The sequence below is a fragment of the Phoenix dactylifera genome, chromosome 7 (genome assembly GCF_051530095.1).
Source record: "Phoenix dactylifera cultivar Ajwa chromosome 7, Ajwa_hap1_PhDact_Kaust_v1.1, whole genome shotgun sequence".
In the NCBI taxonomy this organism is placed as follows: Eukaryota; Viridiplantae; Streptophyta; class Magnoliopsida; order Arecales; family Arecaceae; genus Phoenix; species Phoenix dactylifera.
In genome coordinates this window covers 4,247,947-4,271,112 of record NC_143196.1, presented here as the reverse complement: position 1 = coordinate 4,271,112, position 23,166 = coordinate 4,247,947, and the positions used below count along the sequence as shown (strand labels likewise).

The following is a 23,166-nucleotide window of genomic DNA, read 5'->3' as shown; positions in this document are numbered from 1 at the left end:
AAATTGGATCTTTCGAGGCCTGTAACTGCGAAGGAATCCATGTTATGTAAGGAGTGGTACAAGCCACCAAAATAAGAAGCGGTACAAAAATACAGAATCCATGTTATGTAAGAAATGCCAAGGTACCTTGAGAAATCCTTAGAATTTCTCCAAACCTGAAGCATAAAATACAGTTATTCGGCTATCAGAAATAAATCAAAGAAAACTGGAGAAGGTGAACGGAACAAATGCGGACTTCTCTATCACCAAATATGCAGGAGGAAAAGTACTATCCAGACAACACCATTCTTGCTGGAGTGTGCTACATAGAGGTAGTAAAAATTACATGTCAAAACTACACATGATAAGCACCTACTCATAATTCCACATGATTAGAAACTACTAAAAATCAACTACATGTATTCAGTTTTTATGCCTCTCCAGATGATGTCCTTCTCTGGTGTTCAGAACCCAACTCCTCCCGTGATGCAGCAGACTTTACAGCAGGTGGCTGGCTTATTGCAGACCTATGCCTCCGTGCATGGCTTGACGACTCCTACGAATTAATTTGTTTAAAGTGACAAGTATTCTTTTTGACAAAATCAAGGGGAAAAAGGCATAATGACAGGGCCTCCTACCTGGTTCAGATTATTTGCAAAATTAACACCATGTACCATACTTGTAAATGGAATATTTGACCCATCCATGCCCCAAGTAATTTTAGAACTCTGATAAAGTGCACAAATAATCAGTTTTGGATGCATGCGTAGCTTTCATATTTATTTCAATGGCATTCTAAGTAAAATTATTACCTGTGAGGGCATTGGTAATGTATAACTATGCATGTAAAAAGTACTTGTGGACCCTAAACTTGAAGGCTGCACCTATACATACGACCATTTTTTGTAGAGAACAAGCAAAATTCATTTTCAGGCATCAGAAAAAAAAATTTAAAAACTGGAATTCCTCATTACTAAGAAGCTTACTTGATAAAAGTTTGAAGGTGCAAATGGGTTCGCAAATGGAAAATGGCTTGGCGGGGCAGGGAATAAGCAGCGAAGACGGTGGCTACCATCTTTGGTAGTATTTTCCAAATGTGAGGAGGATCCAGCTGCTTCTTTAACTTTTCCTACATAAAAAATATAATTTTGTCAACATCTCAGATTAATCATAATTATTAGCTTTTACTACATGAAAAAAAATGATACACCAAAAATGATACTTACTCTTCCCTCTTCTTGATGAACATTTCTTCTGCTTTTCAAAATGCTCTTTAAGCTTCTCTGTGGATTCTCCTTCAGGTCTCAAATAAGGAGGGTCTAACACAGGGTATTCATCATCATCATCATCATCATCAACCATTTCAGCCTCCTTATCATAATCATTTGCTTGATCATCTTTGACTGCTGAATGGCCATCCAAGCTTAACTTAGCAAAGAATTTATCAAGTTCTGCATCTGCAAGATCAAAAGTATCCCACAGAATTTTCCTAGCTCCCTCATGTCCTTGGCTTTTCATGACAAGGTTATAAGCATATCGCATTGCTTGATTATGATATATTAACTCAACCTCAGTGCACTTCTTTTTTGATGACCCCTCTTCATTGAAACTATACACTCTTTTTCTTGCATCTTTTGTCCACCGTTTCAAAATATACTTTTCGGGGATTCTCTGCACATTCTTAATGCTAAATGCTTTTAGTGCATGTGAGCAAAGTAGACCCATTGTCTCAAATTTTCTACAACTGCAACTGACCTCCGATGTAGATGTGTCAAACATGACTGTCCAAACTTTTGAACCCCTTCCTTGCATCATCAACTCAAATTTGTATAAAGTACCACCAAGTGAAATTTCTTGGGATGATGATGTCGCACCACAACCATCAAGATACTCTTTCTCAAATAATTTGTAAATCTTGTGTGTAAACGTTTTGGAAGCATGCTTCAAAATTTCACTGTGCTTAATAATACGGGTAGGAGCACTTTGATTACAACGGAAGTCCTCCTCAGATTCGTTTCTTCTCCAACCATTAACCAATTTCTCAAATGCAACTACAAACTTTGTAAGAGAAGTTGACTTGTCGGCTATTCCATTCAAAACATTGTTTGTCGACTCACTCCTTTGAGATGATTTAATCCCACCATCGAAAGTGTCTTTGTTAAGAGCTGTACACCACTTCTCACGGATCTTGTACAGATTATTAAGCCATTCATGGTCTTGAACATTGTACTTAGAAATCATCTTGCCCCATGTTTCTTCAAACTCTTCTTCAGAATCACACCCTTGTAAACATTTGTTAAACAATTTATGAAAATTTTGATCAAAATTGAGATTACCCAAATGAGAGGGAGCATTCTTGTAAATGTGCCACAAGCAGAGGCGGTGTCGTGTATTGGGAAATACCTCTGTAATTGCATTTGTCATAGCTTGATTTTGATCAGTAAAAATTGTTTTGGGAGGTCGATCACCCATTGATTTCAAGAAAGACTTAAAAAGCCATATAAAGGATGCGGTCGTCTCATCTAATAAGAATGCACATCCGAATATCACATTCTGCCAATGATGATTAACTCCAACAAATGGCACACAGATACGATTATATCTATTTGCGCGATAAGTAGTGTTAAACACAACAACATCACCAAAACAGTCATAATCAACTCTTGATCTACCATCCCTCCAAAAAAAATTGCAAGCCCGACCCTCTTGATCAAGTTGCATATCCCAATAAAACATGCCTTCCTGATTAGCTCTACGCTTGAAATGGCTTACTAAGCTTTGAAGATCTCCTGCTAAATTTTCAGCACCATCACTTTCTTCAACCATATAGGAATAGGTATTGATTGTTCGAATTCCAGCATTCATCATTGAATCTAGTACACTAGCTTTTGCACCTGTAGGTGACCGCATGGATCTCAACAGATGCCTTTCTTCAGGCTTGGCCAAGTCATGATTATGCTCATCGACCAACTTCGTCACCTTCCATTGCCCATCCTCATCAACCATAAAGCGGATCATTGCTTTGCAACCAGTTCTTGTATCTAGCTTGCTATAACTTGACTCGTTAGGATACTCATCGTTCTTAAACCCTTCTTTTGAGCAATAATAGTCCTTCGAGCGAATATTTTTGGTCCCCAACCAGTAATACTGCTTTCCTCTTCGCACACTAAAACCCATGCGATGCCCATAGTCACAACACAAGCTATAAGCCTCCTCCTCACTATGTACAACCTGCCCCAATAATACTTTAGACACCTCCCCACATTTAAGAACATCAGATGACTCCCCATGTTTGTCTACTTCTTTTCCATCAGAGTTAGCACATACAGCTTCCCCTTCTCCATCATTGTCCATACAAATAGCTAACCTATGACTGCCCCAACAACTTCTGCCACCATATTCAGAGCTGTCCATAACTGCAATTAGAAAGGTAAGAAGCATGAACAAGGCAGTATAAAACAAGTTTTCTTGAGTCGCCAAAATAGAATCATGAACCTCAGCTGTGGAATAAATTTCATTCTACTTGTTTTGGCCAGCAATATTTAAGGCCCAGGTATCTCTTTTGAATCTCTCTTGTGGCTAAAACAGACAGAAAGTTATTTCATTTGGTATATTAAAGTCATATCTGGACTTCGCACGCATTACTCTTTGGATATCAAGTGCCAGCCTACAGAGATTAAGGGATTGGAAAAAATGATGGACATGTTGCTGGGGGAGGCAATGGAACAGGCAAGGATGCCATAAATCATTTTTTAATTGGGTTTCATTGCGAAAAAATGGAGGAAACTACAATTTCCTGATCTTCGGATATTTGCTCATCAACTGTGATTTAAGGAGAGATTTCGCTGAATAAGATGGAACAGGCACTCAGGAACATATCACATCCAGATATGGCTTAATGCAGACTAGCACATCACCTTGGGATTGAACCAGTGATTGGCAGATGTGCTTGTTTCTTATTTGTTTCATTTCCTTCTCTGTTTTCCTTTTCTTTTCTCATCTCTCTTCTAATTTTTTGTTTTTCTTTCTTCTTCTGCTTCTTCTCTTGTAATTTTCCCTTCCTCAATAAATTTAGTAGGTAATACACTCCAAAAGACTAGTTAGATTCGCAATTAAAGCCTATTGCTCCAACTAAACCACTTATCAAGGGCTGGGAGAATCAATTACTAAGGATATCAATGGGTGGCTCTTGTTAGTTTTATTCTACAGCCTACAGGGAAACTTAACACGCAATCCCCTTCTTTGACTACCACTGAATGCTTACTCCTTGCATTGGCTGGATGTACTCAAAGTTTTTGTCACGTTTTGCTCAAGGCAAGAAAAGAATTAGAAGATTCGAGGAGACTAATGGAGCGTACCTACAGGAGAGATAGGGGAACAAGAGATGAGAAGAAAGCGTCAGGGAGCGAGAGAAGATCTCCCCGGAGGCGTGCCCTAACCGGATCAATTCGTCGAACGCTTAGAGGGTTCTTCCGAGCGTCCTCGTCCGCGGTCGTCTCCGCCTCCTGGCCGGTAGCAGCTGGCGGCGTCGAGATTGGGCGAGATCCGGCCGAGATCTCCCCGGAGGGGGCGGTGGGGGGCTTGGGGGAGGGGGTTTGCGGGGGGTGAAGGGGGGAGAGAGAGTATTTGATGGACCAGGTCCAGTGGACCAGTCCTAAGTCCGGGGCACGTGTACGGTGGATAACATGATGAGTTCTCACCCCAGTTTTGAGCTGGTCCACTGGACCTCGACTGGTCCATCTAATAATTTCGAGATCGAGACAGTGAGAGAGAGAGAGAGAGAGAGAGAGAGAGGAATAAAAAGAAGCAGCACCGGCGGTTCGGGAGGTTAACCTGCAGACCCGAACTCAACAGTCACTGCGGCGACTTTTGCGATCGGCCTGGGTTAAAGAAGCATTATATTTAAGAAGAGAGTGCCAAGTTACATCGGAATCAGAATTTTTTTCTGAAACTTGCAAACAAAACAAAGAAAACTTGATTCCCAACTATGAACCAAAGACCACCCACTGCTTTATGACATATGGGCTATGACGACTGAGGGGAGGAAACCAAGCATATCTTCCGAGAAGCCAATCGGGTTGCAGATTGGATGACTGTTTATGTGGCCAATCACTCCGGAAGCATCCTGTGAGCTCGGAATGGTGAGGTATCCCGAGCACTTTGGAGCATTTTGTTTTCTGATTTTATTGGATGCATTCATCCGCTCTAGCAAAAAAAAAAATTGTAGTCAAGTATGAATCCATCCGCTCTAGAAAAAAAAATAAATAAAATAAAGAGAAAAAGAAGAAGAAGAAGAAGAAATTTGTCCTGTCCCCAACTTAGTGGCTTATTGCTCTTTATGCTTCATTTGGAGCTTGTAGATGAGAATGTTGATGGAAATTTTCTCAAAATATTTAAACAAAAATTTTGCTCATTCTGCTTTAGTGTTCATGTATTTTTTTAACACTCAATTCCATGTAGATAGCTTAAAAGGTATTGGATTTGATGTTCAGACATATAAATTCTATTGTATCTTTTTTATGTGGATGATGTTATGATTTGTAATTTTAGCTATGCCCCTAGGAGTGCATGAGAACCAAACTAAACCGACATCGTTGGGGATATAAAAAGGATTGAGTTGGTCCCATTCCAACCTCACATTTGAGTTGAATAAGCTGAACCAACCCAATCTAATCCATATAATATTGTATATCATATACATATAGTAATTTTTTAGTAATATATATCATATACATATATAATATATAGTAAATTTTTATTTAATTCAAATATTTGTTTATACTTGTATAAATATTAGGATAATAATTACTCTCTTTTCTCCTTTCTTTACTATATAATCTTGTAAGTTCTCTCTTGATTATATTAGGATAATAATTACTCTCTCTTGCAAATAACTTGATGGATATAGAAATTGTTGTCATTTATAAGTTTGTAATATATTTTTTGATAAATCAGTGCATTATTTGCTTTTTGTAAAATTAGATAATCCGAGAACCAATCCAAATGAATCCAATATTGATCGAGTTGGGTTGGGTTGGGATGGTTCAAACATTGACGGGTTTAGTTCTGCTTTCAAAATTTGATAAGTAATTGGGATGGCCGGGTTCTCTTTTTTTTCCGCTAAAATTGAAATATCATACACAACGTGTACGGATACAACCAAGAAAATTAAAAAGCAAAACATCCTGGAGTGCACTAGGTAATTCTACCAAATCCGTAGTCTCATTGGTCTATCTGAATATATGCTTGGCCTGGATCACCAACTTATCACGGCTCATGACTCTAAGGGCTCGTTTGGTTCGCAGTAAAAGGAGGGGGGAAAGTGTGGTCAACGGGAAAGTAATGAAATGCCTCTTGTTTGGTTGGAGTTTTCAAAGGAGAGAGATGGGAAAGTTGTATTCCCATGGGAATATGATTCCCACATTTCATGGGAAAGTCTTTCCCATGAGAAACATGGGAAAGTTACTTTCCCATGAGGTGGGAATCACTCCTTTTTTATTTTTTTCCCAAAAAGACCCTTCAGCATTAAAGAAGCATTAAAGAGGCATTAAAGACCTAATTTTTATTAAGGGCATAATAGGAATTATACATAACTTTCCTAGGAAAGTGGATGGTCAACCAAACATAAGCACTTTGGAAATTTGTCACTTTCCCATGGTTAACAAAACATGCCAAAAGTACTTTCCTAGGTATCTTCTTCCTAGGAATCTGATTCCCAGGAATCATATTCCTAGGAGGAAAAATACTTCCCGCGAACCAAACGAGCCCTAATATCTCTCAGCAGCGGGTGGTAATCGCCGACCCCCCTGAAGCCTGCAGGATCTATCCAATAACCGTCGCACCCTCTAGAATGACCTTTCTCTTTCCTGTAAGGCACGTTGTACATAGCACAAGCCAGGTTCTGGTTTAGACTCTGATGTGCGCGGCCCTATATATTCTTGACTTGGGTTCGAAATCGGCCCGGGCCGGCCTGGAGCTCATTGGTTTGGGCCAGCTTTGGGTTGGCTCCGGAGCACTTAAATCTTCACCCACTTACCCACTTACCCCTCGACCGCCCCTAGGCCCGCTGCCATCCGTCTCCTCCTCTCTTCGTCCTCCCGGTGCTGCAGCGGACGGTGGAGCCGGCGACGACGGTGAAAGGCGCCGGATCCGGTATCTCTCACTCCCATCCGATCTCCTCTTGCTTCTCCCTCCTCCACTTCCTCGGCTGTCGCCAACCTCCTTGCTTCCTCGCGCCGCCGCCGGCACCCGCCCACGCCCAGGCCTCCGCCTTTTCGATTCCCTTGGCTTCGAGGGACGGCGACTCTCAGAGGCCAGAATGGCTTCTAGCGCTTGGGCCATCGCTGATGTGAAGACTTTCTCATGTCAAATACTGACGAATCTTTATCTTTGTTATATCTATGGGCAGGTTAGCTGGCACAGGGGTTGTTTGCAGAGACTCCAAACGAAGGGTTAGCAGACGAGAAGCCATGGATGACGCTCGCCTTCGGCAGGAGAAGGTCCAGAAATTTGAGGAGTTCGTCGACCGCCGCTTGAAGCCCGACCTCGTCAAAGCCATTGCCCAGCGGTACCTACTGCTCCTCGTCCAATCCTCCTCGTTGCCTCCATTGCTGCAATCTAGGAAGAGCTCTAACCTTTCTCTTCTTGATTTCAGGGACAAGGTCTTCCAGCAGCAGAAGGTGTTGTATCCTTTTCCACTCTCTATTCACTCCTCTTTTGGTGGATGGCTGCTGTATTGATGTGTTTATATATGCCGAGCTATTTGTGTTTGTTTGTTTGCTTGACCTAATGTAATGGCATGAGATAATAGCCAAGATCTCAGGAGGAACATTGAGAATTTGGAGAAGAATGGGGTGACGTCCCTCCGGACCATGGTGAATCTTGGGTCTGAAGTCTACATGCAGGCGGATGTGTAAATTTCTGATCTTGACTTCGTCCTTAATGAAAATTTTGCTCTTTTTATTGCTCTCTTCAGTTGTTGTGGAGTTGTCAACGGTTGCTCGGCATCGTAAGTTAGTTGTTTGTCTGTCATTGAGTATGACAGATGCATTTTTCCACTGTTGCATTGGAATTCACACACACTCGTTTGCATTTGTCGTCATTAATGTATTGATTGGCACTAACATTCTGACTTATTACCTTTCTAACAAAGAACTTGTCTTAGTTAATTTGGTGTGGTGAATTTGAAATTTTGCTTGGCTAGGTAGACTTAAGCAAGAAGAGTAGAAGGTAATTGCCATTTCTTTGATGACAACATATGAGTAGTTGAGAAAAGAAGGTTTTAGTTATGGCATTCTTAAAATTAGAAGTTGGTATTATGATGTTCAGGAAACCGAAGAGTGTGAACATTGGTTATCGAAGAATCTTGATAGCTGAACTAAAGCCCAAGGAATAAATAATCCAATTAAAACCTTCAAAGGGATTTTTGCAGTGTTTCAGAACAATGAATTTATGGGGAGAATAAAATGAATTGTGGAATGTAAGCCTTTGTATTGTGCTACTGGATGAATTGGAAATGTAAAATAATGTGTACTTGGAAGGGTTAATTGTTTCTGAGCATTACCTTGGCATGTAGGTGATTTGAGTGCAAAATACATGAATCTTGTATTTAAACTATTATGTTTCAAGTTTGAAGGAGGATAGAGATGCAGACATTTGGGTTTTGAATTCTTTTGGTAAGTCGCTAGTGTTCTTTTAGGTTGTGTCTGGTATTGCTTAAAGAAAGTGCTTTTATGACTTTTAAAGCAAAAAAGCACTTCATGAAAGTGTCTAGTAATACCATCTAAATAATGCTTCTACAAGAAGAAATCAAAAAAGCACTCTTAAGAGAAGCTGCAAAACCTAACTTGTGGCTTTTCTTTCTCCTTTTATAAAGTAGAAACAACACCAAACATACGCTTAGCTTCTCCATTTAGTTGCCTCATGTTTTGTACAGGCATGTTTGCTGTTGCGTATTCATCATCAAGTGACTGACTTGTCAAAACCATTGAAGAAAAAAACATGAAAGGAGGTGTCAAGGCTTATTGTTCATCTTTTGTGGATGTGGTTTGATGCAAGAGCATCGGACCAGCACATTTTTGAGTAGCCTATTTATTAGTCCAATCAAAAGTCCAGTCAAAATAGCATTTATTAGTTATTAATTGTCGGTGGTTATTGTACCATAATTATGTGTTGTTAATGTTCAACGTGTCCTTTAGTGTTTCTAGGTTTCCCTAAATATAGATAATGTGTGATGTCTTTTAGAGCAAGGTTTCAAATACTGCTGGAAAAGGGCAGTACAATTGGTACCATATTGTTTCGGCACAAAACCAGTATGAGGTCCGTATTGGTATTTGAAACCTTGTTTTAGAGTTCAGCAGATGTAATCAAAGCTTCAGCTCAATCTCTCATCTTTCTTTTATCTCCTCCTCTTCAAGCAGAACTGTGATTTTTGAATCGTGCTTCACACCAATAATGATCATGATGAACTTCTTCAACATCATGAGAAATTACTTCATCCATATGAACAATACTTGCCTAGAATAGAAGAAAAAATAGACAAAGGATTTAAACAAACAAGCGATTCAGTTTGAAAAACAAGCAAGAAACTTTCAATATTGTTTTAAGAAACTTCAAGCTATGCTATTACCACTCATGATAGCTAATGCTTCCTCAAATGATCAATCATCATCGTTGTGTTTCGTATTATGCAAAGTTAAAATCAGAAAGAGGCCAAAGAACTGATCCATGGGAATGATGGAGTTAAAGCTTCATCTCAAAGGCCTACTTATGTGATAACATCTCTTACTCCTCCTAGGTTCTTGCATCACATTCTCCATATCTTGAAACACGCACAATTGCATAATCTATGTATGCCTATGAATTCACTAATCATGATGTTCCATCACATAGAGGCATTCAAGTCCAAGAAAATATATAGAAGATTGATCACGAGGATTTATGTTTTGACCCCTTAAAATTTTTTACTGAAAGGGAGAGTCGTATTTGAAAAATAGTCTTGCTTGATTTTCACATTTTCAAAGATTATGAAGATCCCCACATGCAAGAGTTTGTTGAACAAAATCATGTGGGGCTACATCAACAATTGCGAACAAAGATGTTTAACAAGGGGAAGAGTTTGTTGAACTATATCCCTCCCTTTCCATTTGCTTCTCCTCTCTCTTGATCTCTTTCCCCTCTTTTGCTTAGTCCTGTGTTTTAAAAGGCACCCCTAGATGCAAGGCACAGGTGAAGTAGGACCCCAGTGTGTTTCTTCTATTGAGGCGAGGCCCCTTTAACCTGGTGCTAGAAAGGTGCTAAAGGCATGCACTTTTATCAAGGTGCAAGTAATCAGGCACATGCTAAGTGCATCTAAGCAAATCTTGAAAGTTTTAGCTATCCAAATTAACATCCAGCTGTTGATCCCATTTGTTGATATGTTAAAAAGGAAGGAAAGGGGAAAAAAGAGAAAACCTGGCGAGAAAGAAAGGAATGGAGAGGTGAGTGTGCATCTGTTTCTCCTTCTCCTCTTTCTCCTCCTCCTCCTTCTCTTTGTTCTTCTTATTCTTCTTCAAGGGCGCCCCTGCCCATGCTTCTTCTTCTTCTTCTTCTTAACATTTTTTTTTGTTAGATTGACAGATCTTATAATAGGAATTATTTAAATTTATGTACAATGTTTTTTTATTTTTATGTGTGTTTATAATTTGATAATTCTTTGTTAAATATGTTTAAAAACATATATTCATTATAATTATCTGTATATTGATATTTTGATGCCTCACTTCGTCAAGGCGTGTCTTGCATTGCCCCTAGGCTCGAAGAGACCTTGGCGCCTTAGTGCGCATCTTAACTAGATATGGCTTAATTATTTCTTGTTTCTGGTGCCAATGGTCAACCAGCTTCTTATCTTGTTTGGACGAAGAAATGAAATCATATCTAGATATGTACACTCCAGTCAAGCAAATGGTTCAAACTTCAAAGAAAGATGTAAACTTCACAGGAAGAAAATAACTCCAATTTCGAAGTTTATGGTAATTTCAGGTTCTTACAAAGTAATTTGCATTTTCTGGGAATGTTGTTAAGGTTGAAGGTAAAGTTTCTGTTATTACTTGGGCTAGGGCAGTGGGAAAAAGCTAATTTTAGAGTTCTGTTCTTATTATTCATTACGAGTGAAGTGAAGATATTATTGATAGGAGAGGTGTTAATTTCTAATGTTTATGGGGTCTCTAATGAATTTGTTTTTTTTTTTTTTCGTGGAGGCGGGGGGGGGGGGGGGGGGGGTGTGGGGGGGGGGGGTGTGGAGGGGTTGGAAGGTATATCCTCTAAGTAAGAACATGAAAACTGTAGATACCTTTGCCTCATCTTTTCTTTGCATGATCTTCAATCTGTTGTAGTATAATATATCAAACTTTATTAATAAAAAAGAGACTGGTTAACAATCAACTGTAGCTAAATCATAGAGCTTATTAGATTCTCTTTAATATCTTTAGAATACTATTAAATATTAATATTGGGTTAAATCTCATAGTACTTTTACTGATGAACGTATAGGCTTTATCTTTGGATAGTCAAATATAATGGATCCTACCTACATGATGTCTTCTAGATTTCGTTAGGAGACATGTTTTTGTTCTGTTTAATTTGCATAGTGCATTAGAAGGAATCGATGAAGGAAAGTGGGAATCAATATGCCCATGATCTTGGGTAGAGCTATTGCTTCTTTGCTTGGGCCTTACAGTAGAAATCAAAAAAGGTGGTTAGAATACCTTTGCTTTGAGCTAGATATTATGCTATTTGATTCAGTACTGCTAAGCTCGTATGTTCACATTTATTGATTATTTATTGTGACTATTTTCACATTGAGATTTAATTCACCTTAATATTTAACTTTTCAGTGCTTTGGTATGAATTGTTAAAAAGCCTGCAGACTTCATACCATCAAATCAGTTCAATCTCCTTGTATCAGACTTAGCAGTCTTTATCTTAAACATAGTCAATTTCTTATTCGTATGTTTTTTCTATATTTCGTTAGATATTTGTAGTCAGTTAAAGTTTCATATTCATTATTTTGTTTTAGGCGGTATTTTTTCTTTATGTGCATGCCTGCAGGCCTGATACACGCCACATATGTGTTGATATTGGATTGGGTTTTCATGTGGAATTCACTTGGTCGGAAGCATTGGACTTCATTTCAGTGAGGGAAGCAAGGCTAGCAAGGTACTAGCCATCCTTCTTTACTATACACTGCTCATGTTCCCCCTGTATGCACACGCAGGCACATATTTATACCTTAGTAGCAGAAAGCTTCTTTCTGGATTGACCCACCCACTTCGAAGTCTCTCAGGAAACTTGCTCTTTCTAAGTGTTTCCTTTTCAATTTGTATTTTTGAGAGATCTGCTTCCAAACCTTCTCATGCTCCCACTAGGAATATACTAACATTGCACCAGCAGTTAACTAGGAATCGAACAGAGACATAGCTTATCAGTTTAACTAATTTTTTGCGACTTTGCAAGATTTGCATGACATTTGCATGTGTGCATGCATGCCAAACTGAAACATGAGGGAGATTGCTTGCAGGCTCCGGTGATTAAAATGTGGATTTTCTGATGAAATAATGCATGAGAAAAGTTCTTTTCAACAGTCAATTATTTATCTTTAATTTGTTAGTTAACCTATTGTTCTTTATTTTCTTTCATCTTCTCAGTTTGGTTATCACCTTCTTTCTGTATCAGTTTCTGCCCTGGCAAAAAAGGGAAGTTAATGATGGGATTGGGATCTGGGAATTTAGTCTTTGTAAGAACACAGATTATTGCAAGTTGTATTTCTGTAAAAATGGTCCCATGGATGGGTAAGGTTTATTGGTTAGGATAATATACCAGATAGATATCTTTCTCCATATAATGCTATTCATGTTGGAATTACACAATGCCACTGTGATGAAAGCCCACAGGTAATTGGCTTGTAAGATATGCTGGTGGAATGGTACTACTTGTTCTACAATTTCTTTTTGGTGGGTAAACTGTCAATTAGTGGTGATTAGATACTGTAGGGGTTTAACTTAAATCTGGGCTCTATCCTCATTTACCTGATTTTATAAGTTGACTACAATGTCCTTTCTTCAGTTGGTGATTGTGAGGAATCATGGAGAAGGTGATTAGTGTGTTGATTGTGGTAGCATTCCATTTCTTATCTTCCTAGAAATGCTAATGAGTTGGAAACCAACCGATCCAAATAGAGTAGCATATTTGTATGCATGAGACCTTTTACCTTCTATTTCTTTCATTCCAATGCTTCAGACATTTTCTTTTGCTTGTATTTTTCTTGTTTATGTTGTTCTGATTTTTTCATCTTATATTTTTGTATAATATTCATCCTTTTTTAATTTTTGACAGGCAAATAGATGAGTACACTCACCTTATTGCAAACATCAAAGCTCAAATAAAATTGGTGTGTGTTATTATCTCTCTCTCTCTCTCTCTCTTATGCTTGTGCGCGGACACACGAACACACACACATGCACAAAAATATAGCATATGGGCCGAGTAATTTTGAGCCATAGGATCTGCAAAGTCTTGCTTGAACTTGGTAACATGCTAAGAGTCAATCTTTTCAGCTGCATTGTCATTTTTTTGAGAGAACAATAGGCACCGAAGTGCATCAAGAATTTTATTGCAGATTATTAAGAACAGATACGAAGAGAACAACTATGGAAAAAAAAGAAGAAAAATGAAGAGGGAAAAAATAAAGCAAAAGGAGAAGGTCCAAAGGCTGAAGGCCTTCTCATTTTACCATCAGTTTCTGAATAAGTAATTCACATCCTCTACGTCTATCTAAGAAAGCAGCAGTCTCCAAGAACTCGGCAACCCTTTAGCTCATCGGATGACATCCATTATCTCCCAGAGTCTCCTTTATGAACACCCTTCTACTCTTCTCTGACCATATCTGCCGACTGATAGCTGCGACTGTCATGACTCATTTTTTTTTTTCCATCCCTTACTCTTGTCCTTCATCATGGATAGGTTAGATCTACCTTGAGCCAGTCTACTATGGTACTTCAGCAATCTCCATAAATGTATACAGACTTTCTCTGCAAATTTGCAGTTTCAAAATAGATTATCGAACGATTCCCACATTCAAATTGTATTACTAGTAGTGATGCATTAACTGATCTCTCTAAGACAAAAGAAGAAAAGTTCAAACAAACTAAAGGTTTTATGTGTTGAAGGCTGAATCAAATTGCGTTTCCTCTATAAATTATAGTGACAACTGATAAGGTGGAAGACATAGGAAACTTTAATATTTCTAGGTATGTTAGAAATATTTGAAAATAAAGATAATTTGTAGAGCTGGATAAAATAAGTCAAAATTCAGAAATAAATGAATAAGATTTCAAAAAGAGAGTGAAAATTTGAATATACACTTCTACACTTATTGGAAATCTTATTTTATTATATTTTGATATGTTAACCAAAAATAATAACAATAATAAATATCCTTGTGAGCTATGCTCAGATTTCTGTTAGGTCAATAACGCAAATGAATTTACAAACATGACATATAGCTAAGTTTAAAGTTCCTAGCTAGTAAACGAGACGTGGTATTTAAGTTACCAATTTTCAAAAGGTCACCTAAGAGCCTATCTTTTCTTCATGAAGGGACTTACCATCTATCATCATCACAAGTCATGTGTGCTCAAGTTGCATAGGCAAGCTGATCGGACCTATGTAGGCATCTGGCAGCTCGATATGTGGCTGAGGGCCAATGCAGTGCAGTCCACCTTGTGGCATCTGCATAGGTGAGCTCATAAGCAGCCGCATGAACCAGATTTTGGAACACTGGGAAACTTCTAGACCAATTTAATGAAACCAAGGGATCGGTAACTTTGTGATGATTTTATATATCTGCTTCACAGAAACATGGACGAGTTTCTAGATATGAGATAAGATGAAACAATGTCATTTGACAGCCAAATTTGGTCAGTCATCGTGTGTTAGGTTGTTGTTGACATTGTGTAGGACCATTGCTTGCATCTACAAGGCATGCTTAAATTGTAACCTCTTTTATCAATTCGTTAAGGGATTATGCAATCCTAGTCACCAGCCTAAAAGAAAAAAAAAAAAAAACGAATATGATAGAGCATTTTTAAGATGCCATCATCATCATATTGATCAATTGATCAAAATGCATCTTGAATATTATTACATCATTTCATCTTATGTTAAATGACATTTGGTGGGTTCTATCTGTATTATCCAATTTTTAATTAGCTTTTACATCCTAACATAGTGTGCTTTCAGGTTAGCGAAGGCATTCGAGAGTTGCTTCAAATACCAGCGGAATGATGTGCATCATCTTCAGTTTGATGGGTCTGTAGCTTTGCTGATGCTGCATACAGCAAGATGGACGAATCATTTATGCAGAAGATAATCACAGCTTAGAGTTGCTACACTTTAGCCAACACCATCATGCAGTTCACTAATTTTGTACCTCTAGATATTCTAATTAAATTACAGCAGATATACAAGTTTGATGGAACTGTATCAATATGCAATCCTGCTGGCATTGCAGAATTTTAGCAGGGCCATTTTATAGTCAAACAAAAAAAAACATGTATTATATTTTATTAGCTTCTAAACTAGTGGGACATATTTACTGTATTGGATGATATTTCAGAAGTAATATTTAAGATCTTATGTGATGGCTTTATATTTACCAGAATTCAGTGCCTGATATTTCAATCTGTATGTGCACTAAATTGTCTGTGGCTGATTTGATAGCTGCAGCTGGATTTCCAGCAAATAGAGTTTGATCTATAGTATAAAGAAATTAAGAGTGGATCATCTAGAGCAAGAGAGCTCCTAATCCCAGTCCTGCTGTTGACAGTGGAAAATTTCATAGGCAAATGCTGCAACTGGGCTACAATCAACTGGCCTACACCTGGAAATTTCATGTAGAACAAAGTTAACTAAAGAGATTGCACTCTTAGAAATTGGTTTTCTATAAACATTTTTCCTATCATATAATTTGAAAACTATATTTGATTTTAGATTTTTGTTCGTAGTTTCACATCACATTCACTTTAAACATCTTTTTATAATATCTATTTTTTGTTCCACTGGTGTTATCGTTTTGCTCATGTAACTTTGTCTTATTATTGCCCTATTGGTATGCAATAATCAAACCACTCTAAATAACCAATGTCCAGCTAAAAAGCAAGGCCTCCTTAAGTTATTTCTTTAGATGTTCTATATGCTTGATTTTCTAATTTCATAAAAATAATGGAACTATTACTTGTATTGAAATGTAAGGAAACATATTTTTAACTTTGAAGTTTGAGGACAAAATCTCCTAGTAGAATGGGTGGTGGCTCTCTATCTCGGTTTTGAGGTTTACTGAGAGGATAAATTTGAGAAAGTCTATGTGACATTAGGCATGAGGGTAGCAAAAATGTACCACAACCTGAGGCTACCATGAACAAGGCAAGGTTTTCTTCTCCACTTTGATATTAATTTCTACTGATGTTCGACAATCACCAACATATCATCATATATAAAATCTCACTCCTCATCATCATATCTAATGTCAGCTTTGACTATTTTATATATTGTTTGCCACTTTTAAATCTTTCTTTTCAATATTTAATATTTCATTTAATCATTAAATCTTAAAACTATATAAAGCAGCCATGTTTCCTGACTTTTCCATTTTCATAATAACTTTAATTAGATCTATCAATTTGAGATCTAAATCATGCTAAAATTCTATAAAAAAATTAATAGTTGTTATCCTCTGACAAGTCCAAGAACATTAAATCTTCTTAAATTAAGATTCCTATGGTTTTATGCATAATAAATTTATCCTGCAAAAGCTTATAATAATTTGTTAGTCATAACAAAACTTAATGTATCTCTATTAACAATGTAATATATTTAATAAATCTTAAATAATTTTATGAGAAAGATAGTTTATACTTGTTCTGTGCTGAAATCTTTTTATAATCCATTGTATATCTAAAATCTTTAGTAATACATAGCCAAGTATATTCGAACGTGCATTGTAACTAGTATTATAATAAACACACTAAATGATAAAGACAATTAAGATCTTAGAAACCCAGATTTTCCAAACAAAATAAATAAAAAAACCTTAAATAAACGCGTCAAAGTTGTAGTAACCCTAGCCCAGCCGATATTTTGATGGTTGTGTCGGTTTGCGTTTTGTCCCTTTCTTTCGACCTTTCTGCTCGCCATGCTCTTTCTTGTCCATCGACCGCAATCGGGCAATTAGCCGGGATCGAGGCTTCGTCGCGGTTCGAAGATCGGTTTCTGAATCCCGCTTCTTCTTAGCAGTGACTTCCTTTGGATCCAGAGCTCCAGTTACTGAAGGGTATCAACCTCTTTGTCCCCTCCGTTTCCCTTTTGTTCTCCGCCCTGTTGTTATCGAATTGGATTAGAGTTTTGTTAATTTATATTTGAGTGCTATTCTTTCTCCCAAAGTTCATAATTTTCAGAAAAAAAGAGACGTCTTTTTGTTTATATGAGGGCAGGAAAATATTGGTTGGCTGCATATCTAACGTAAATTTCAACATTCGATTGTTTATTCTCTTCTGGTTATTCCCTGTCCTTTAATGGAATTTGGTAGGATTAGAATGAACTTCCTAAATTCATCATTTTTTTGGGGGGGCAAAGAGACCACTTTTTGGATATAATTTGTAATTTTTTTTTTACCTTCATCACAGCTATGTAGGATATCGGTTCTTCTGAATCCTTCGTTGGCTAATGACGTCCAGCTCTTTTGTGGAACGAAATTTGTTATGTATTTTCAATTGATTCGATGCCCTAAATGTTCTGCATATAGCTGGATTTCATTGATTCTGTTCTTTGTAGACGGTATATATGGTGGGATTTCATGATCAGTTGCTTTATTTGATTCTCTTATCATGGATTTCTAGTTCGCCGTAGTTGCCACCCTTTATGCGACAATGTTCGGCTTGCCCCTGTGTCCTCCCTCCGCTGGATTGGGGACGGTTGGGGCGGGGATCCAGAGTCGCTGATGGACGTGCTACTTGATTGATCCTGTCAGTAGTCATATGCTCGTCTCAAAAATTAAGCCACCTTTTGCCAGCAATTCTGTCGAACTGAACACATGCGACACCCTTGAGTGCCTGCAAGCAACCCGACCTCTCGGGTCTACTGCAACACTCATGCGCACTTCCGTGCCATAGGATAGACTCTTTCCAAGAGTGCTCCACAACTTTGCACAGGAAGATGACCTATGATCGTATTATTTCATACATAAGCTCACTGCTCAAGAAAGTCAATCTTTTTTTCCAAATTCTTTTGGATGTATAAAATAATGTTGGGAATAAAGACAAAGATAGGATTCCAAATAAGATTGAAGGATAAGAGATATCTCAGAGTGAATAGAGTAAATTGAACCCTGTTAGATTAAGTACAGAGATGCTTCCGGGGTATTATGTGATCAAATGCATGCCTAGGTAACATACAAGGAAATCTTATAGAATGGCAATAATTCTTGCTATGCTGTATGGCTTAAAATGTTGGGCAATAGAAAGGGTTCAAAAAGGCTAGGCAACTGAGTGGAAATACGAGGTTAGATTTGTGATCAAACTATGAAGGCTCAATTGAGAAATTAGTATACTGGAGGAGCTGAGGTGTTGCAAAAATTAAAGGCAAGGTGATGGATAATTGATTGAAATGATATATGCTTGTAGAATGCCGATTTGAAGGGGCCCTAGTAAGGAGAGGTATTTTAATTTATGTTCAAGGTGTAGAAAAAGGAAGGCAAGATCTAAGGTAGCATGAGAGCTTGTGAGAAAAGATATAGATAAGCTAGAAATAACTTCATATGCTGTCTTAGATAGGAATCTTAATGATGAGGATCTATAAGTGGTTTCAAATAGTTGAGAGAATGTTGGATGGTTATAGTAATGGTTACAACTTACAACTGTGTGAGCACCAACATCTTGGGTCAACCTTGGAAAATCTCCCTAGCTATAGTGTGCAGAGGAGAGAGCTGCCAACCAGCAGGCAAAAGTTGCATCAGCAACTAAGTCAACTTTCTCATCAATAAATGTATAAATAAAACCTCAAGTAAGATAACAGGATAGTGATATGTAATTTTACTAGCTGTCCTTAAGGAAAATAATGTCTCTATTTGGAGTCAATATTACGAGAAGAAAGTGGAATAATATTTATTGTATTTTCTATTCATGATTATTCTTATGAGTTTCTTCCATGGGATTCGTCTTTAGTTTTCTTAGGAATCAACGATTCCACGATTTATATCTTCTTATGGATTTTTAAGTTCTAAAATGCAAATCATTAGGTGAAGATAAACTCTTGAATTCATTTAAAATGGCTGACAATGCTGTTTTTTAAATTATTTATTGCCAAAAGTTTTTAGGTCAAGATACATTTTCACTTTCTAATACTGTAAGTGGCTTTTTAACTGTGATATTTAGTGTGAGAAGCAGTTCTAGATGAATTTTGGGCATGCCTGATGGGTGACTCTTCCATTATCTTCCTATATGTTTTTTTGATAATTATTGTCTTCCTTAATATTCACCAGCATTTTGTTTTTCTCCTCTGAATTTTCTCATAGATTTCACTGGACAGTTTGATTTTGATAGAACGGTGGCTGGATCTTTGGGCTGAAGTGTTTGTTGGATGGCCAATATGGCAACCCGACGCCATGTTCATTACCAACCTCTTGCTGCAGATGAGAGAGACGGTGATGGTAGTAGTGAAGAAAATGATGTAGATCTTCGATTTGTTTACGCTCCGACGTCCTACAAGAAGATTCCATGGAAGTCAATTGCCCTTGCACTCTTTCTCCTTGCCTTGGGATTAGTGCTTCTTTTTCTCTCCTTCTTTGTATTCACAGGACACATGGCAGGTGATCAGTCCCAGGCATATGGATTTTTATTCCTAGGCATTCTTTCCTTCCTTCCTGGTACGCAAGCAGAGCTTTCTATCACACTTTATTGTACTTGAATCGGTTATGCTCTACAATTATTAAAAAAACACAAAGTAACTTTAGAGAATGCAGATATTTTATCCCACATATCTCTAAAACAACTAGTGCTGCTTTTGTGCTCCAATTTAAAATCTAGAACTTGTGTTATGAATGTCCCAATGTCGGTAGTCTTATGAACCAAATTGGTGCTCCTAACAGAATCTTGATGCAAAGTAACTGTATGAAAAATTACCTTGAGTATGAATAGATACTTTTTCCATTTCTACTAGTTTAGTGAATCGCCAAATTCCAGCACTTCATGGTGAATGAGAGAATCCTCCAATATTAGCAAAGTCCAGATGTTTCATAATCAGGCCTTTTTTTTGCTTCCAAAAACTTTCATGCATGTTGCTTCTGTCTCCTAGGCTCATAACGTCACTTTTTCTTTTGTTGCTGCAACTTTGAAAGCATGCCTCTGAGCCTTTGGCATACTTAAATGCAAAAGTCCCTTTGTGGAATACAACTAACACATCATATTAAAAGAGAAGTTTGTTATTCCTAATATTTTCTATTCCTTGTGTATATATTCAGAGTTGTAGAGTGAGGGGAGAGGATGTGATTTTGTTTGCTTTGTTCTTGGACCTTTATTTGATCTCTATGATAATAGTGGAATTTCTCCCTCCTACCAAGACAAGAGTCATTATGAGATAGAGGGCTGATAGGGGCTTCTCTGTTATGTGTATTTCTTCCAGTGATCTCTACTGTAGGTGGAGAAGTTGATATGGAGCATGAAGTTACCTTGGAAATTTCATATCTTGCCTTATCAGGAACTTAAGGAGATTTCTTTACCTCTGACAGCCGCAGGACTGGGCAGTATATGGTAGCTGGGTGTTGAGATTTATATGTGAAAGAGACGGGATAGTTTTCTCGTTCCTAGGAGGTTCATGATACGATGAGCTTGCAATTGCTCTGAAGAAAATATCAGAGCGGGAGCCAATAGAATGATAAAATGGCATTGTTTCTTCCATCTCCTTGGTGATCAAAACAAGTGATAATTTGAGCGAAAAAGAATTTAAGTTCAGGTTATATGAGAGGTGTATGGGCCATGTAGTCCTATGGTTGTCTCCGATGTTGATGTTGATCGGGGATGGGGCGCCATGTGCTTTCTTAAATAGGTGGCCATCCGTGCTGATTTTTAAATGCTATGTATTGTTTTCTTGATGTTCTGCATACCACTTTGTTGTTGTTGTCAAGGGAGGTGTTTGTCATTCTGCAAGCTGAAACTAGTCTCAAGAATCTACACTTGCTAATAATTTTAAGCTTTCTTCCTACATAATAAGTCATGTCTGTTGGGGGATAGCTAGGTCAAAGAAGTTCAAGGCAAGTTGTGATGAGCCAACCGTCTTATACTGCCATTTGAGAAATCTCTGCTGTTTTCTTTTGGCTTTGATTAGAAGAGATGATATTTATCTAAAAAAGGGAATAGGAAGACAATGAATACCTACGTCTCATTCTTACATATGCCTGTCGAAAATTGTGTTCCAAATGTTTAAACGCATTGATCTTTATCCCTATTCTAAATTACTCTGTTTTGCTCTGATGCATATTCTCTCTCCTGAAGGAGAATAAAATTGAAGTTTAAGTTCGCTATTCTCAAAATGTTAGCTGAGAGTGCAGTTTTTTAGAGACTTGCCCATTATCCACTTTTCTTCACCTTTATCACATTTATGTGAAGATTAGAAAGGTCAATGACTATGAGGCTTTTACATCCAAGATAAAAGTAATGAATAGAATCTGGACCACCGAACAAGAAACTGGTTCCCATTTTTCATGTAATGTGATTCTTTCCTCGAGAGAAGAAAAATCTCTGATACAAATAAACAGTGTGGAGAAATGCATATATCAGATGAGTTTTGTTCTTTTTGTTTTTTTTTGAAGAATTGTTCTTGAATCACAATAAGAGTTAGATATGACAGAAAAAGGAGTAGGTGGTTGCATGTATCTGCACTCAGAAATTTTGCTAAACATCTGCACCTTACTGTGAAGTGGGTGTGTAATGCATGATTGATTATGCGTGCATGTTTGAACTGAATTCTTTCCCTATAAATTATGCACATCCTATATTGGCTTGATGTGAACCACCTATTCGAATGAAGATTTAAGGAAATAAAAAGCAAGGTTTGCAAATTCAGTATCAGACCCTGTAATGAGTGTCAATATGGCACATATCTTAGTACCGACACTGGTAGTGGGGAAGTACCAAGTCTCTGTATTATGGTATGGTATGCCTTGTATCGGGTGGTACAATCCGATACAGCAAACCATGATACCTGTGGTAGCTTTACATAGAGACCAGCAAAGTTGTTCAACAAGCATACACGTATTAAACAATTTTGATATGTTTCAGTTCTCTTTCCAAGATTTGATGGCTACTTAAATCTTTCGCACTCACAACTTACATGAACTGTGGTAACTGAACTCTCAAGGGGCTTAATGTGGAAAAGGCCTTCCTTGTCACTATGGCTGTAGTTGGCAAAGCATTGCCTGAAATATCTCACAATATTTAGTTAATAGCATAAAAAAGTTCATGATGAATATTTGTGACCATTAGCTAATGTCTTAGCTTCAGCAAGTGACATGAGCAAGAACTTAGTCCAATTGTTATCCAGTCAACTAGCAGATCTCCTATGACTATATTAAGGTGATACTGTTTTAAGATTCTTAAATGTTCTCTTGACGGAAATTTCTGGGTAGGTTTTTCCCTTTTCCCTTTGGATATATAATTTCCATTTAAATACCCAGTTTCTTGGTTTGCACATATTACATCTTATTTGTTTGAATTCTTTTAGTTATTCGATTGTTTATAAATGTTGAGTATTATCTTTTCACACCGAGTCAAGTCTTTATGTTTTGCGACATTGCTTATTTGATTGCAGGATTTTATGAGACACGGGTTGCATATTATTCATGGAGGGGTGCCCAGGGGTATACATTTGCTTCTATTCCTGACTATTAGTTTTCAGAAGCAAAGGGGATGGACTTATGTATTAACTGTTGTTGAAGTGAGTTGGGACTGAATTGTCTGGCAACCACCTCTCCTGTTTTCCTTCTTACCACATGCTTGTAATCTTTGGATCCAAATGAATAATTTTGTTTTCAGCTGTCAATCTCTTCTTGAAATATTCTTCTTGGATAAGCTATGGTGATAATGATGACCTATGTTTGGATAT

General features: G+C 37.6%; 3 protein-coding genes across 10 annotated transcripts; 2 read left to right on the top strand and 1 right to left on the bottom strand.

Moving 5' to 3' along the window:
• Window positions 1–215: 215 nt before the first annotated feature.
• Window positions 216–4,835, bottom strand: LOC103705241 (protein FAR1-RELATED SEQUENCE 5-like). Of its 3 annotated transcripts, none has more exons than XM_008788888.4 (6): window positions 4,338–4,835; window positions 1,206–3,395; window positions 966–1,108; window positions 792–863; window positions 618–707; window positions 216–535 (listed from the first exon to the last, which is right to left on the bottom strand). In XM_008788888.4, the coding sequence occupies exons 2-6, from the start codon at window positions 3,391–3,393 to the stop codon at window positions 410–412; spliced, it is 2,619 nt and encodes an 872-aa protein (XP_008787110.3). In that variant the 5' UTR covers window positions 3,394–3,395; window positions 4,338–4,835; the 3' UTR covers window positions 216–409. The 3 variants fall into 3 exon arrangements, with proteins under 3 accessions (XP_008787110.3, XP_038983436.2, XP_026659730.3); XM_039127508.2 differs by having other exon boundaries at window positions 4,419–4,742; XM_026803929.4 differs by lacking the exon at window positions 792–863 and having other exon boundaries at window positions 4,338–4,738.
• A 2,165-nt stretch (window positions 4,836–7,000) lies between these two features.
• Window positions 7,001–15,672, top strand: LOC103705240 (Prefoldin chaperone subunit family protein). Of its 4 annotated transcripts, none has more exons than XM_008788886.6 (7): window positions 7,001–7,131; window positions 7,388–7,546; window positions 7,634–7,663; window positions 7,790–7,891; window positions 12,067–12,174; window positions 13,351–13,405; window positions 15,256–15,672. In XM_008788886.6, the coding sequence occupies exons 2-7, from the start codon at window positions 7,449–7,451 to the stop codon at window positions 15,298–15,300; spliced, it is 438 nt and encodes a 145-aa protein (XP_008787108.2). In that variant the 5' UTR covers window positions 7,001–7,131; window positions 7,388–7,448; the 3' UTR covers window positions 15,301–15,672. The 4 variants fall into 4 exon arrangements, with proteins under 4 accessions (XP_008787108.2, XP_038983437.1, XP_088557158.1 ...); XM_039127509.3 differs by having other exon boundaries at window positions 15,245–15,672; XM_088701032.2 differs by lacking the exon at window positions 13,351–13,405.
• A 1,446-nt stretch (window positions 15,673–17,118) lies between these two features.
• LOC103705239 (uncharacterized) lies at window positions 17,119–23,103 on the top strand. 3 transcript variants are annotated; one of them, XM_088701034.1, is made up of 3 exons: window positions 17,119–17,344; window positions 19,611–19,933; window positions 22,873–23,103. In XM_088701034.1, exons 2-3 carry the CDS (start codon window positions 19,648–19,650, stop codon window positions 22,950–22,952), a joined length of 366 nt encoding a protein of 121 aa, XP_088557160.1. In that variant the 5' UTR covers window positions 17,119–17,344; window positions 19,611–19,647; the 3' UTR covers window positions 22,953–23,103. The 3 variants fall into 3 exon arrangements, with proteins under 3 accessions (XP_088557160.1, XP_008787103.1, XP_008787102.1); XM_008788881.5 differs by having other exon boundaries at window positions 19,583–19,933; XM_008788880.6 differs by having other exon boundaries at window positions 17,121–17,344; window positions 19,597–19,933.
• The last annotated feature ends 63 nt before the right edge of the window (window positions 23,104–23,166 follow it).

Excerpts from the sequence above, each read along its gene's own strand:
- LOC103705241 (XM_008788888.4), bottom strand. The coding sequence starts at position 3,393 with ATGGACAGCTCTGAATATGGTGGCAGAAGTTGTTGGGGCAGTCATAGG. Across the intron at positions 864-965 it reads CACCTTCAAACTTTTATCAA|GTGCAGCCTTCAAGTTTAGG; the intron begins GTAAGCTTCTTA and ends TCGTATGTATAG. Across the intron at positions 708-791 it reads CATTACCAATGCCCTCACAG|AGTTCTAAAATTACTTGGGG; the intron begins GTAATAATTTTA and ends GCACTTTATCAG.
- LOC103705240 (XM_039127509.3), top strand. The coding sequence starts at position 7,449 with ATGGATGACGCTCGCCTTCGGCAGGAGAAGGTCCAGAAATTTGAGGAG. Across the intron at positions 7,547-7,633 it reads GTCAAAGCCATTGCCCAGCG|GGACAAGGTCTTCCAGCAGC; the intron begins GTACCTACTGCT and ends TCTTGATTTCAG. Across the intron at positions 13,406-15,244 it reads TCAAAGCTCAAATAAAATTG|TGTGCTTTCAGGTTAGCGAA; the intron begins GTGTGTGTTATT and ends ATCCTAACATAG.
- LOC103705239 (XM_088701034.1), top strand. The coding sequence starts at position 19,648 with ATGGCCAATATGGCAACCCGACGCCATGTTCATTACCAACCTCTTGCT. Across the intron at positions 19,934-22,872 it reads CATTCTTTCCTTCCTTCCTG|GATTTTATGAGACACGGGTT; the intron begins GTACGCAAGCAG and ends ATTTGATTGCAG.